Source organism: Psittacula echo (genome assembly GCF_963264785.1).
Source record: "Psittacula echo genome assembly, chromosome: 3".
NCBI lineage: Eukaryota > Metazoa > Chordata > Aves > Psittaciformes > Psittacidae > Psittacula > Psittacula echo.
In genome coordinates, this window is record NC_137736.1 from 22,981,349 (window position 1) to 22,994,779 (window position 13,431).

Sequence of the window (13,431 nt, forward strand, 5' to 3'; positions counted from 1 at the left end):
GTCCAGTCAACAGATAGCACAGCAAATGGGGAGTTGTTTTGCCTAGCCCCTTCTTGAAGTACTGGTGTGGTTGGCCATGGGAGCCCTATGTTGCAATGCAAGGCTTAGGTGAGCTCATTTATATCTCTTTACCTCAGGAAGAATGGTAGGTTCATCCTTGAGGTACTTTGGGCACAAAAATTGGTTGGTCTTAGGCACACATTGTATATTTGTGTATACTTACACTGGTACTGTTCTGTTAGCACTAATGGTGTTGGCAGTAGATTAACTGTAAGCTGTGCCTCAGGGCAGCTACACACAGCATAAGCTGTTCTGGAGAAAAGTTTTTGTTGCATAAGAATATAAGAATATATTGCATAAGAAATTTTGAATACAACAAAGCCGAAGCAGAAAAGAGCATATCGAACAATCCTCTTAATTATTCTCTGCAGCTTGCAGAAATAGGTTCGTTCAGCTTAGTGAAGTGTGGAGTTACATGTTCAGATCTTAAGAGTTCTGGATTAAAGAAACAGAGTTTTTGTGAAAACTTGTGAATTGAATGCCAGGCAAAAATTCTCAACTTTAGTACAATTTTCTGTACTTAATTTATGGATGTGTAGTATGAAATTGGCCAGCTCAGCTGCTTGGAACTTCGATGGCATTTGGATTAGTCATGGAGAGAAGTCAGTCTTTGGATGTTATATTTCAGCAGCTGGTTTGTTTTGTATGTAAGACATTGCTATGTTTTGCTCGATGAAGAGCCCACCAGTGGAATGCTGTTACATCATTAAATGTAACTTCAATTAATATCAGCTTCTAGAATGACACTTGAATTAAATGTTAACATTTTCTATGCTTTGAGTAAGTAAACAAAGGACTGTGTGTTTTAATCTCCCTTCTCTGCAAGGACGGATAAAAGGGGAACCTGTATCTTCAACAGCAAAACAGAAAAAAATTAAAAGCTTGACTACTCAGTTGTCTGTGTTGGTTTGGCAAGGTCGGAAAGATCTGGTTTTGGTTGCTGTTATTTATTTATTTATTTCTAATTATTTTATTTTTAAATTAAGAATGTTAGGGAAGACTGTTTCTGCCTTTTCATTTTGCTGGAGGTGCTGTGTACTGCACAGTGTGGAAGAGGTTAAACTTGGTACAGACTCACAGGAGAGTCATGAGTGTTGCAACTTTTCACAAACTCATCTGTTTTTTTTTTCTTTCAACATGTTCAAAATTACTACAATAACTGCAGTGCCTCTACACAGTTTGAGTTTCACTGTGGGGTTAAAATTCTATTAAACCTGCTGTGGTCTATTACTTAAATCTTTAACTGTGTAGAGCAAGTTGTGGGATCGAAGGCTACTGCTGGGGTAGGCAAGCTCTGCCTTTCAAAAATAAATAGCTAATATGTGATCAAGGGGAGGAAAAAAAAGTCAATTATAGGTTGTGAAAGCAAAGGGTATGCATAGGAGGGCAAATCTTTTCTGCGCTTTTCTCATGGGCATGTTTAAAATACTTCAGACCTTTTCTGCTACTCTTTCTTCATCAAAATGCTAGTGTGTGGTAATGAAGTGAACATCAGTTGAAGTGCTTTCTGTCTGTACAGAAAAACAATGATGCAGTTACACAAATGCTGAGGACTTCAGTTCTCAGCCATTGCTTTGGACTTTTATTTTTGCAACCCAGAGTTATCTTGTTCTTGTACTCTCTTGGCTCCAGGCTCTGTGTTACACTGTGGGGTTATTTGTGGGTGTCAGACACCCATTTTCATGTCTTATTGACCATAAAATGAGAACGTTACCAGTTCCTTACCTGAAAAGATTATAACCCAGTTTCCTCGCTCTAATGTACATCATTTAGATCCTATAATAATGGGGGAGTGGACAGAATGCAGTTAGTACAGATAATTGCAAGTGTATTTAAACAGCATATGCAGAGATGTATTCCTTCTGCACTGAGGTGGTAGATGATAGAGGGGGCTATAAGGTGAATTTTATGTGGTTAAGCAGGCTTTAATTTCAAATTGAAAACTGACAGTTATACAAGTAATACAATTTTTGTTGTAAAAAGTAATTTACCTATAATCTAAAATTATTGTTCCATCTACAGGATAAATATAAATGAGGTTTTTTGCTTAAGCTGTTTTTTTGGTGGAAATACATTTAGCAAAGTGAAGTGAAATGGTCTAACTTCTGAAATGAAACCTTAGCATTGCATATTTTTAACATCTCATTTATTTCATGAAGGCACATTTGGAAGAATTTTGTATTGTTTGTAGAAGTGCTTAAAATTTTAAACTTCCTAAAACTTTTTTTCTTTTCAGTCATTATTTAACCTACTGGAGTTTCGAAGACTAGTTTTGAATTTCAGTCCTCCTGCAAACGCTCAAGACTTGCCCCGAAACCAAAAGGTAAACTTAGAAATTAGCCTGGTGGTTGATAAGGGCATTTCTCCCTTGTAACTGAATTTTGCACTGTTCTCTACCTCAAATTAACATGGATTTTATAGGTGCTTATTAACATTTCTGAGCTTCCCATTATGGATCTTGCATACATTATGTTGGCCTCACCGTATGGTATGAGGCAGGGTGCTGAGTGAGGCAGAGTTTGCTCAAAGTACTGCTGCTTAACCAGATTCAGTGGAAGGGCGTTGCTGTTACAGCTGTAGCAGCACTGCTGCCAGTGCATGAGCATTTCTAATGCAAATGTAGCTTGTGTTATCAACTGTATTTTATTCTAGTTCCCTTACACTGTACAGCTACAGGCATGCTTTTTGGTTACCCATATGGTTTTGATCTGTGTAGCTTTGCCGGCAGTATTGGCCTGGCGACTTCATTGTTTATTTTGGGGATGCTAATTACTTGTAACTCATGATCTGAGATTAAACTTTTGGTTATTAGCTTGTCTCTTTTGGCCTTTTCATGAGGTGGTTGTAAACATAAATTTATCCATGTTTGTCGTAGTACTTATATGGGATTGGGAAGAGGGGGCCTTGGCTCAGGTTTCTTGTGACCACAGACTAGTGAGAGGAGACGATCATAGGCTGAGGGACAAAACAAACCAGTTTCTCTTTCTTCATGTATTCCCTTTGAGGAGAGATACACGGGGGCATTTTGGTTTCTATGTTGTGAAATAGAAAGGAATAAATTGAAAGAGGAAATGTCTGTTTAAAACATGAAGGCATTAGATCACCTGACTTTTAGCAAGGGCTTACAGAACAGTGAATTTTTGCACAGAGGAGGCAGTGTCCATTTGCTAAACTTCTAGGTATGTACTGTAAAAGGGAAGTTGAATGTTCAGTCAGAACTGTATTAAGTCTCTCCTGCTGCCTCGTCTCCCAAAGACTTGTACTGAAATTTTTTATTTATAAATTTTTCTATTGACTTTCTGCCTGGTATTTCATTATTCATCATATAATTTGTTTTAGTAATATCCTCCAGTAGTAAAAGTTCTTTACATTCATTTTTTCAGGGCGTAAAAAGCAGTTGGCATCTAAAAGGAGATATGAAATAGATAATAACAAGCTGTTGTCTTTGAAAAACATCTTGCCCAAGCATTGATACTGTCAGCCTTTAGCAGTTCCACAGTGCTATTTCGTGGACATTCTGACCATAACAGACAATATTAAGGCTTTGTGAAATGGTGTGACACCAGGCAAGTGTATGGATTCGTGCAAAATATCTTGCATTCTGCAAGCCTGCTAGTAAAATTTTCTGGCAGTAATTTCTATTCACTTAAATTCCACAATGAAATCATAGAATCATAGAATAGTTAGGGTTGGAAAGGACCTTAAGATCATCTAGTTCCAACCCCCCTGCCATGGGCAGGGACATCTCACACTAAACCATGTCACCCAAGGCCTCATCCAACCTGGCCTTGAACACCGCCAGGAATGGAGCATTCACAGCCTCCCTGGGCAACCCATTCCAGTGCCTCACCACCCTCTCAGTAAAGAATTTCTTCCTTATATCCAATAACCTTGTTTGATGTACTCCTCTGTCTTACCTACAGCTGAAAAAGGATTGTATTAACGTTGAAATACGTTTTGGGGAGAATTTAGGAAAAGAACTTAGGCAAATAGAAATAAGCATTCATACCCCCAAATAGGGTGATTTTATTTCTTTATAAGATGAAGTCAAGCAGAGGCAAATTGGTGTAGAGTTCTAGTGTAAGCCATTGGTTCACAAAAAAAAAAAAAAAAAAAGAAAGCCATGGAAATTACTTCTTTGTGCTTACTTGCTTTAAAACTATCTTGACTTGGTTTTGTTTTAGTTATTTTTAACCTAGTATTAAGTACTGTATGTGACTGTCATTCCCTAGGATCACATTTCCTTGCTAAAAAAGATCAAGTTTTAAGAATCCCAGATTTTCAAGACTTTGGTTTACATCCTGCTTTTTTTCCAGTTGGTGGAAAGTAGAGTTTAGTGGTAGGGTCATGACAATCTCTTGATTTAGAATTGAAACATGTGGTTGTACTTCAGGGAATATTACATAGCAAAGTGTTTTTTTCTTTTCTATTGAAATATTAAATCCAAATGCTATTAATAATTCAGCAGCTAAAATTTTTAATCCGGAAGTCATTGCTATAATTTTTTTACTTTAAAAAACCCCAAACCAAACAACAACTCCACCCTGTTTGCCTCAGCTAATTGGAATTTGTTTTTCTGGGTTTTAAACTTGCTCATACATCTGATCTGGTTTTATACTTCTTCATTTAAACATGGTATGGTCCTTGGCTTCCTTCTGTAGAACAGATATCGGTCTCTGAGATTACTACAGCTTCTTTGCTCTCCCAGTTCTCTTACTGTCATATCAAATAGATTTTTTTTGTTGTATGCAGTGAGGCCAGCTAAATATTTAGCCTCAATGATATCTTCAGGAAATGTGTTATTATCAGAGGAAGTGAATACTGTGTTAGAGTTTAGCGCATTCTTCCCCCTGTTTCAACATCATCATTATGTCAGTGTCCTGGCGATGATGAATGTTTGCTATGTATTAAGCATGTAAATTGTTTAGAGGCATTTCTAATCATAAATTGTTCCAACATAAGGAATTATTAAAAAATTATTTATGCAGGTAGGATAGGTGATAAAATAGAGAATCTTTTAGATTATGAACTTTCCATACAGTTTTTATTTCAAAATTGCTTTTAATTTTTTTGTATTTTGTAGGTGTTGGTGCACCTACAGAATGCTTTAAAATTGACAGCTGTGTGCTCTATTGTGATCACCTTATTAGTTCTTCAGTCTTAATGTGCAAGTCCTTTGTGCAGCTGTATATACCTTGTCTTGGGGACTGGCTCACAGCCTCTTGAAGATTTTTGGCTTTGTTTCATGAGAATCACTGTTTGTTGTGGTAATGCTCACATAATCTGGTCAAGGATCATGCCTAATGCATTAAATAGAGCTTTCTCAAAACAAACAAACAAACAAAAAAAAACCAAACAAAAAAAAAAAAAAAAAAACAAAACAAAAACCAAACCCAGCAAGGATTTTTCTGGTTTTAGAGAACTTTTATAGGCTTTACAGAGATATTTGTTCTGAGTAATCCTAATGACATCCGTAACTAGTCGTTGAACATAAAGATACAAAATGCTTAAAACTCAGCCAAATTAGTAGTGTAAATTTGGATAAGTAATGCAACACTACTCACTGCCTACCTACTTCAGATTTATCAAAAGGAAGGTGAGGTGTAGAGTACTCTGTGGTCAATTCTCTGTATTATGCATATGAATCGCTGGTATTCAGTCATCTTGATAAAATATGTCTGTATCTAAAATGTGAAAATCTATTGATATTTTTAATAGATTACTTTATGAAAATTCTAAGAAAAAATCACTTTCACAATTTGTTTCCCTGTTTTGTTGTTAAAAAGTGCTTTAAATATATAAATAGAAGACAGATTTCATTCTTAAATTATGATGATTTAAAGCTGAATCAGGTTCATTTGATGAGGTCTTCAGCCTTTTCTGTGAGCATTGTTCATAATTGGCTGGTGTTTTGCAAGGTGGACTAGATGAACAAGTAAAACCTGGGAGTTTATGTGACTAGAAGTATTCTTTTAGATATTATGCAGAACATATTCCAATTCATCACACATAGGTTTTAAAGCTAAAATAAACCAGACTTTATGCACGAAAGCCTTATGCATACTGGATTGACATAGGAGTGACTAAACAAGTCTGCCGTTTGAGCATGTGAAATGTTTTGTCATGAAGTAATTCTGGTTTGACCAGCATCTGACATCTGTGCTGCCTTTGAATGATACTTACATTCAAAGTATCTGTATTTAGAACTACTGTTCTGAATACAAGTGGATATTACATGGGTTTTAATTTCACAAGTATTTTTCAACCATCTACTTAGGACTGTGAGTGATTTCTCCATAGCATTTGTAACCTGTGGTTTAATCAATGGAATGATGGATTTCGAGGGAGGTGTGTTGCCTACCTGGCGCACGGATCAGGGATGTTGCAGAGAGGCTGCCTGCTCTAGTAAGTCCCATGGACTATTACCCACTTCTAGTGATCCATGTGGGTGCTAGTGACGTTGATAGCAGTAGGCTGGAGAACATAAAGAAGGACTACAGAGCCCTGGGAGAGGTGGTTAGGGCCTCTGCAGCTCAGATTGTCTTTTCATCAATTCTTCAGGATAAAGAGGAGGACCTTAAAAAGGCTAGGTGGATTTGCCAGGTTAATAAATGGTTAAAACACTGGTGCCATAGTCAGGGGTTTGGGTATCTAGAACATGGGACCCAAGTTAGTAGGCCAGGTCTACTGGAGGCTGGTGGAACTGGTCTGACAGTGGAGGGGAAAAGTGGTTTTGGTAGGAGGCTTGCCAGGCTGGCCGAGAAAGCTTTAAACTAGATGTGTTGGGGGAGGGAGGCATCATTCCATCCCAACACTCCCAGTCAGTTGCCAGCACCTATAATAAATGCTCAGAGCAATGCAGAGATGTTCCAGCCGCTCCAGCCAATGAGCCGGCTTCATTTGGAGCTCAGCTCAGATGCCTCTATACAAACGCCCGTAGCATGGGGAACAAACAAGAGGAATTAGAGATGTGTGCACGACTACGGGAGTATGATATAGTAGGCATCACAGAAACATGGTGGGATGGCTCCTACGACTGGAGTGTTGGAATGGAAGGTCACAGGCTCTTTAGAAAAGACAGGCCTGGCAGGCGGGGAGGGAGGAGTTGCTGTTTATGTTAGGGATAGGCTGGAGAGTATGGAACTCTGTCTGGGGATGGGTGAGCAGTTGACAGAGAGTGTGTGGGTCAGGGTTAAAGGGAGAGCAGCGATGGGGGACATTACTGTGGGGATCTGTTACAGACCGCCTGATCAAGAGGACTCTGTGGATGAAGTGCTCTATAGGCAGATAGGAACAGCCTCACTCTTGCAGGCCCTTGTTCTCATGGGGGACTTCAACCACCCTGACATCTGTTGGAGGGACGGTATGGCCTAGCAGAAGCAATGCAGGAGGTTCCTCAATAGTGTGGAAGACAACTTCCTTCTGCAAGTAACAGAGGAGCCAACAAGGAGAGGTGCCATGCTTGAGTTTGTGCTCACCAACAGGGAAGGGCTGGTTGGAAATGTGATGCTCCAGGGCAGCCTTGGTTGCAGAGACCACGAGATGGTCAAATTCGAGATCCTCAGGACAGTGAGAAGAGCGTGCAGCAAGCTCAGTGCCCTGGACTTCAAGAGAGCAGACTTTGGCCTCTTCAGGAACCTGCTTAGTAAGGTTCCATGGGATACAGCCCTAGAGGGCAGGGGGGCCCAAGACTGTTGGTTGTTATTCAAGGATCACCTGCTCCAAGCTCAGGAGTGTTGCATCCCAACTAGAAGGAAGTGCATCAGGAGGGCCAGGAGACCTCCTTGGATGGATAAGGAGCTGCTCAGGAAAATTCAAAGGAAAAAAGAGGCTTATAGAAGGTGGAAGCAGGGACAGGCAGCCTGGGAAGAATACAGGGATGTTGTCTGGGAAGCTAGGGACCAGGTGAGGAAGGCTAAGGCCCATTAGAAGTAAACTTGGCTAGGGATGTTAAGGATAGCAGGAAGGGATTCTATAAGTATGTAGCAAATAAAAGACAGACTAGGGACAATGTAGGCTGCCTCCGGAAGGTATCGGGAGAACTGGCTAGCCGGGATTTGGAGAAGGCTGAGGTTCTTAATGACTTCTTTGCCTCGGTCTTCACTGGCAAAGGCTCTGACTGCACCACCCAAGCCTTGGAAGGCGGACGCAGGGGCTGTGAGAATGAAGACCCTAGGCCCACTGTAGGAGAGGATCTGGTTCAAGACCATCTTAAAAATCTAAACGTACACAAGCCCATGGGACCTGACGAAATCCATCCATGGGTCCTGAAGGAGCTGGCGAATGAAGTTGCTAAGCCACTGGCCATCATATTTGAAAACTCAAGGCAGTCAGGTGAAGTTCTCAACGACTGGCAAAGGGAAGTATAACCCCCATTTTCAAGAAGGGGAAAATGGAAGATCCAGGGAACTGCAGACCAGTCAGTGTCACCTCTGTGCCTGGCAAAATCTTGGAGCAGATTCTCCTGGAAGGCACACTAAGGCACATGAAAAACAAGGAGGTGGTTGGTTACAGCCAGCATGGCCTCACTAAGGGGAAATCCTGCCTAACCAATTTGGTGGCCTTCTACGATGGGGCTATGGAACTGATGGACAGGAGTAGAGCAGTTCATGTCACCTACCTGCACTTGTGCAAAGTGTTCAACACTGTCCCACACGACATCCTCATCTCTAAATTGGAGAGACATCAATTTGATAGGTGGACCACTCGGTGGTTAAAGAACTGGCTGGATGGCCACATGCAAAGAGTTATGGTCAATGGCTCTATGTCCAGCTGGAGACCAGTAATGAGTGGTGTCCCTCAGGGATCGGTGTTGGGACTGGTCTTGTTCAACATCTTTGTCGGTGACATGGACAGTGGGATTGAGTGCACCCTCAGCAAGTTTCCAATGACACCAAGCTGTGTGGTTCGGTTGATATGCTGGAGGGAAGAAATGCCATCCAGAGGGACCTTGACACGCTTGTAAGGTGGGCTGATGCCAACCTGATGAAGTTTAACCATGACAAGTGCAAGATCCTCCACCTGGGTCGGAGCAATCCCAGGCATGGCTACAGGTTGGGCAAAGAAGAGATTCAGAGCAGCCCTGCAGAGAAGGACTTGGGGGTGTTGGTTGATGAGAAAATGAACATGAGCCGGCTTCAGTGTGTGCTAACAGCCCAGAAAGCCAACCGTATCCTGGGCTGCATCAAGAGGAGCGTGACCAGCAGGTCAAAGGAGGTGATCCTGCCCCTCTACTCTGCTCTCGTGAGACCTCACTTGGAGTATTGTGTGCAGTTCTTGTGTCCTCAACATAAAAAGGACATGGAACTGTTGGAACAAGTCCAGAGGAGGGCCACGAGGATGATCAGGGGACTGGAGCACCTCCCGTATGAAGATAGGCTGAGAAAGTTGGGGCTGTTCAGCCTGGAGAAGAGAAGGCTGTGTGGAGACCTCATAGCAGCCTTCCAGTGTCTGAAGGGGGCCTACAAGGATGCTGGGGATTGACTCTTCATCAGGGACTGTAGTGACAGGACAAGGGGTAACGGGTTCAAACTTCAACAGGGGAAGTTTAGATTGGATATAAGGAAGAAATTCTTTACTGCGAGGGTGGTGAGGCACTGGAATGGGTTGCCCAGGGAGGTTGTGAGTGCTCCATCCTTGGCGGTGTTCAAGGCCAGGTTGGATGAGGCCTTGGGTGACATGGTCTAGTGTGGGGTGTCCCTGCCCATGGCAGGGGGGGTTGGAAGTCGATGATCTTGAGGTCCTTTCCAACCCTAACTATTCTATGATTCTATGATTTGTGTTTCAGTTTACTTACTTTTCATTATACAGGCAGAAAGTATTTCTTCTGCTTCATTCCTGGAAGCCAGAAGAAGAACTCCATCTTGCCCATGAATTATATTTAAAAAGTTAGGTAGAAAGGAGAGCAGGCCATCTCTCTTATTGCTGTCAAGATAAATAATAATGATTTGTGTACACAGTTTAAATTTAGTCTTCAGTATAAAATAAAAGGTAATAGGCAGTGTGTAGGTTTACAAGAAATTCTCCTAGAGGTATAGGAATACTAATATATAGGAATACTGATTTCAGTAAAATGAATGCCTATTGCTGCAGTGTATGTACTTAAGGCATTGTGAGTCTCAGGAGCAACAGTTCTGTCTTAAATGCAACTCAGCTTGTCCATTTGTCCCTATTTCAACTCAAACAGCCACATCTAGATGTGATTTCAGGGAGCTTTCAGTTCTGAAATGTAATTTTATTCCCAGAGAACTACATTATTTTACTAAAAGTGACAAGTAAAAGGCATGCAACACTACCTTACTAGTACTACAAGTAAGCTTATATATTATTATGGTGATTAGCTGGATATACCCTTAGTTCACTGGGTAACACTTCTGTAAAGCAGATTTTTGTTACCACTTTGTTAAATATTTTTAATTCTTCTTCAAATACAGGAACATAGGAATCTTCCTTTCATGCGTGAATTAAGGTACCTGTTTGCACTTCTAGTTGGTTCGAAGAGAAAATATGTTGACCCATCAAGAGCAGTTGAAATTCTTAAAGATGCTTTTAAATCAAATGATTCCCAACAGGTAATTTCTATGTATTTTCATTCAAGTTTATGCATACTTTCATATGGTTATCTTGCAATAAGAAATACTTTAAATGCAGAAGAAAAATTCAAAATGTCCACAGAAAAGAAACTTCTAATTATCAGTTTTTGAGCTTTTTCTCAAATTTTATGTGATCTCTGGTCACTTTTATAAATTAAATAAAAGCTGGTCAGAGTGCCTATTTTATTCAGTACACTTTCTTGCTATTATTTTAGAAAGTAACCAATAGTTTCACATTCTTGCTTTTTGGGTTTTGTTTCTAAGCCTGTGGTTTTTTAAAGAGCTTTATTCTTGTGCTCTAGCAATGCTTCCAGTTCTGGTACAGTCCTATTTGTCTCTGTAGATACTAGTTTGGAGGATCCTAATACTTGTATTCAGGATTCTTGCCTAAATCATAATAGGTATATTTTAGTTTTCTGAGAAACACTTGGTTTCTTCATTTTTTTCCACATGAGGTTATGTGGTGAAGGTATTTAACTACAACAGCATTGCAGAATTTAGTGCTCGATTAAAATAATATTAGTCACCACTTGTTAGATACCAAAGGTTTTGAACGATGGGATTCATAAGATGCCTTTGGACTAGCATGGTATGAAAGCTGAGCCCAAGTAATAAAGATCACGAGACAGTGTAATGGCTGAGGAACACCAGAGCCTTAGTATGCCTTAAGAGCCACCTGTAAAAAAAAAAATTCATGGCATAGTCTTGGATATAGTGTGATTTTGGAGCTGCTGTTAAGAGCAATAAAGCTATACTGATCTTGTAAGGTGACACTTTATTGTGTTCTGTTACATATGTGAACAGATACTGATCACTTTCTATTTTTTCAACAGCAAGATGTTAGTGAATTTACACACAAATTATTGGATTGGCTAGAAGATGCCTTCCAAATTAAAGCTGAAGAAGAGAGGTAAGGTTTTGATTTGTTGTGGGTTTTTTTTTATTTTATTTTATTTTTTTATTTTATTTAGTTCCATATGTCGAACGTTTTAATGAGAAAAAGCAAACTGAGCAATCAAAAATCCACATCTTGTTATATGGCAGAAAAAGATCCAATGCTGTAGCTTATTTTAGTTCAATATACCTTTCTTTTTCCATGAATTGTCCATTTTCATCTTATTTCATGTTAGAAACCTTGCTGAATGAAGTCCGAAGTATATAAAGAGTAGAGATGTGTTTTGTACATAACCAATTAGGCTTTTTTTTTTTTTATTTGTTTGCTTCTTTTTATTTGAAAGCAGCTTTTCTTTTCAATCGTGTAGCTTTTGTACTTCAAACTTTGCTCATTTCTCTTCTCAGAGGTAAATACTCATTGTTTGTATGTCTGTGCACTGTATTTTTGAATATATCATTGTTTCTAGAGTGTAGCAGGAAATAATTTTTATATGGATTTTGTACAGTTTAACCACTCAGGAGCTGAATCTGATTTACATAATTTTTCCTAGAATTAAGCACCTCTGAAACTTACTGTAAATATATGAATCATTATTATTGTCATTAAAGTGCAAAACCAAATGAAGAGTATCTGAGTAAAATAGCATTTTCATAATGAATTCAGAATATTCTACTCATAGTTTTGTGAAAGTTTAGAGTGCTGTGTTTGATTTCTTGCACTAACATGCTTTCTGTTTTCAGGGAGGGAGAGAAATCAAAGAACCCAATGGTGGAGTTGTTTTATGGACGATTTCTAGCAGTAGGTGTACTTGAAGGTAAGCATCTGAACTTACTTGGACTTCTTTGCTCATGTCTTCTTAGTGCTTGTCTAAGTTTGTAGCATTTTAGCTACTTTTGCAGAAGTGTACTTGGAGACTACATGTTCAGTCTGTGACCAAAGGTTTGTCACAAACTGTCATGAGAATATGAGACTGAAGTTAAACCGAGCTGCAATGGTCCAGAAAGATTTTTTTCAATAACCTTCAGGAGCTGAGCAGTTTAAGTGCAGAAGTTAGGGTGAGATGCTGACAGAAAATGCTTGCAAGAAATTATCATTAGAGCACCTTTTGCTGCTTACTAATGCTATGTGGAAGGCAAGTTATTTTGTTGAGCTAGTCTCTCTCACTATTTCTGCTTTATTTAATGCAATTTAACATTTCAGTTATTGCATTTTCTTCTGCACAATTCCTGGTATGGATAAGTCACCCTCTTAAAAGTACAGTCAGTTGAAAACAAGTCAGTGGAACCCTGTGCAAGGGCAGTGTCAGAGTACTGAAGAGGAAGAGACTGTACAAGCTTCCCTTTATCTTATCTGCATATAATTAGTAGATCTGCAGAATTGCAGTGTTCTGTGTTTCCAGGAGGACAGCACTTGTGAAAATATTCTAATGTTGGTGATTCTGCCCCCCATCCCAAGAGGGAATGACTCCTGAGATGCATGTGAATGAAGCAGCTATGATCTTTGAAGTGAATTCCAGGTTGTTGCTCTACCTGAAACACTGTATCTAATGATTTGTCTTCGGACTTAAACATTCTGCAAATTTCTTGCTACTAGCTAGCATTCCTGCTTCTTTGCATTCAGCTACTTTCATCTCTTATGTTCTCATCTTAACTGAGGAGATACGTAAAATCCAAACCAATGGAAAGAACTAGCTGATGTAAGAAGACTTGTTACTGACTTTATGATGAAATAAATGTAAGTTGTAGATTGAAAGCTTGTCACCCGCATTTCTCCTCATGTTTGAACTTGCATCTTTATGCACTGTTACCAAATCATGATCTTATTTTCAGGACAGAAATCATGAGTGTTCTCTTTCGTGCTTTATTTTTGCAAAAAGTACTTATA

At 39.5% G+C, this 13,431-nt stretch overlaps 1 protein-coding gene across 3 annotated transcripts in view; it reads left to right on the plus strand.

Annotated features, from left to right (window-relative positions):
- USP25 (ubiquitin specific peptidase 25) overlaps positions 1–13,431 on the plus strand; it is a gene marked incomplete at its 5' end in the record, with an annotated part of 93,713 nt that overhangs the window by 50,916 nt on the left and 29,366 nt on the right. For all 3 annotated transcript variants that reach the window (XM_080613035.1, XM_080613036.1, XM_080613037.1), the window contains 4 exons: positions 2,297–2,383; positions 10,494–10,631; positions 11,486–11,562; positions 12,288–12,361. In XM_080613035.1, the coding sequence (XP_080469161.1) occupies positions 2,297–2,383; positions 10,494–10,631; positions 11,486–11,562; positions 12,288–12,361 (376 nt within the window). The remainder of the gene's footprint in view (positions 1–2,296; positions 2,384–10,493; positions 10,632–11,485; positions 11,563–12,287; positions 12,362–13,431) is intronic.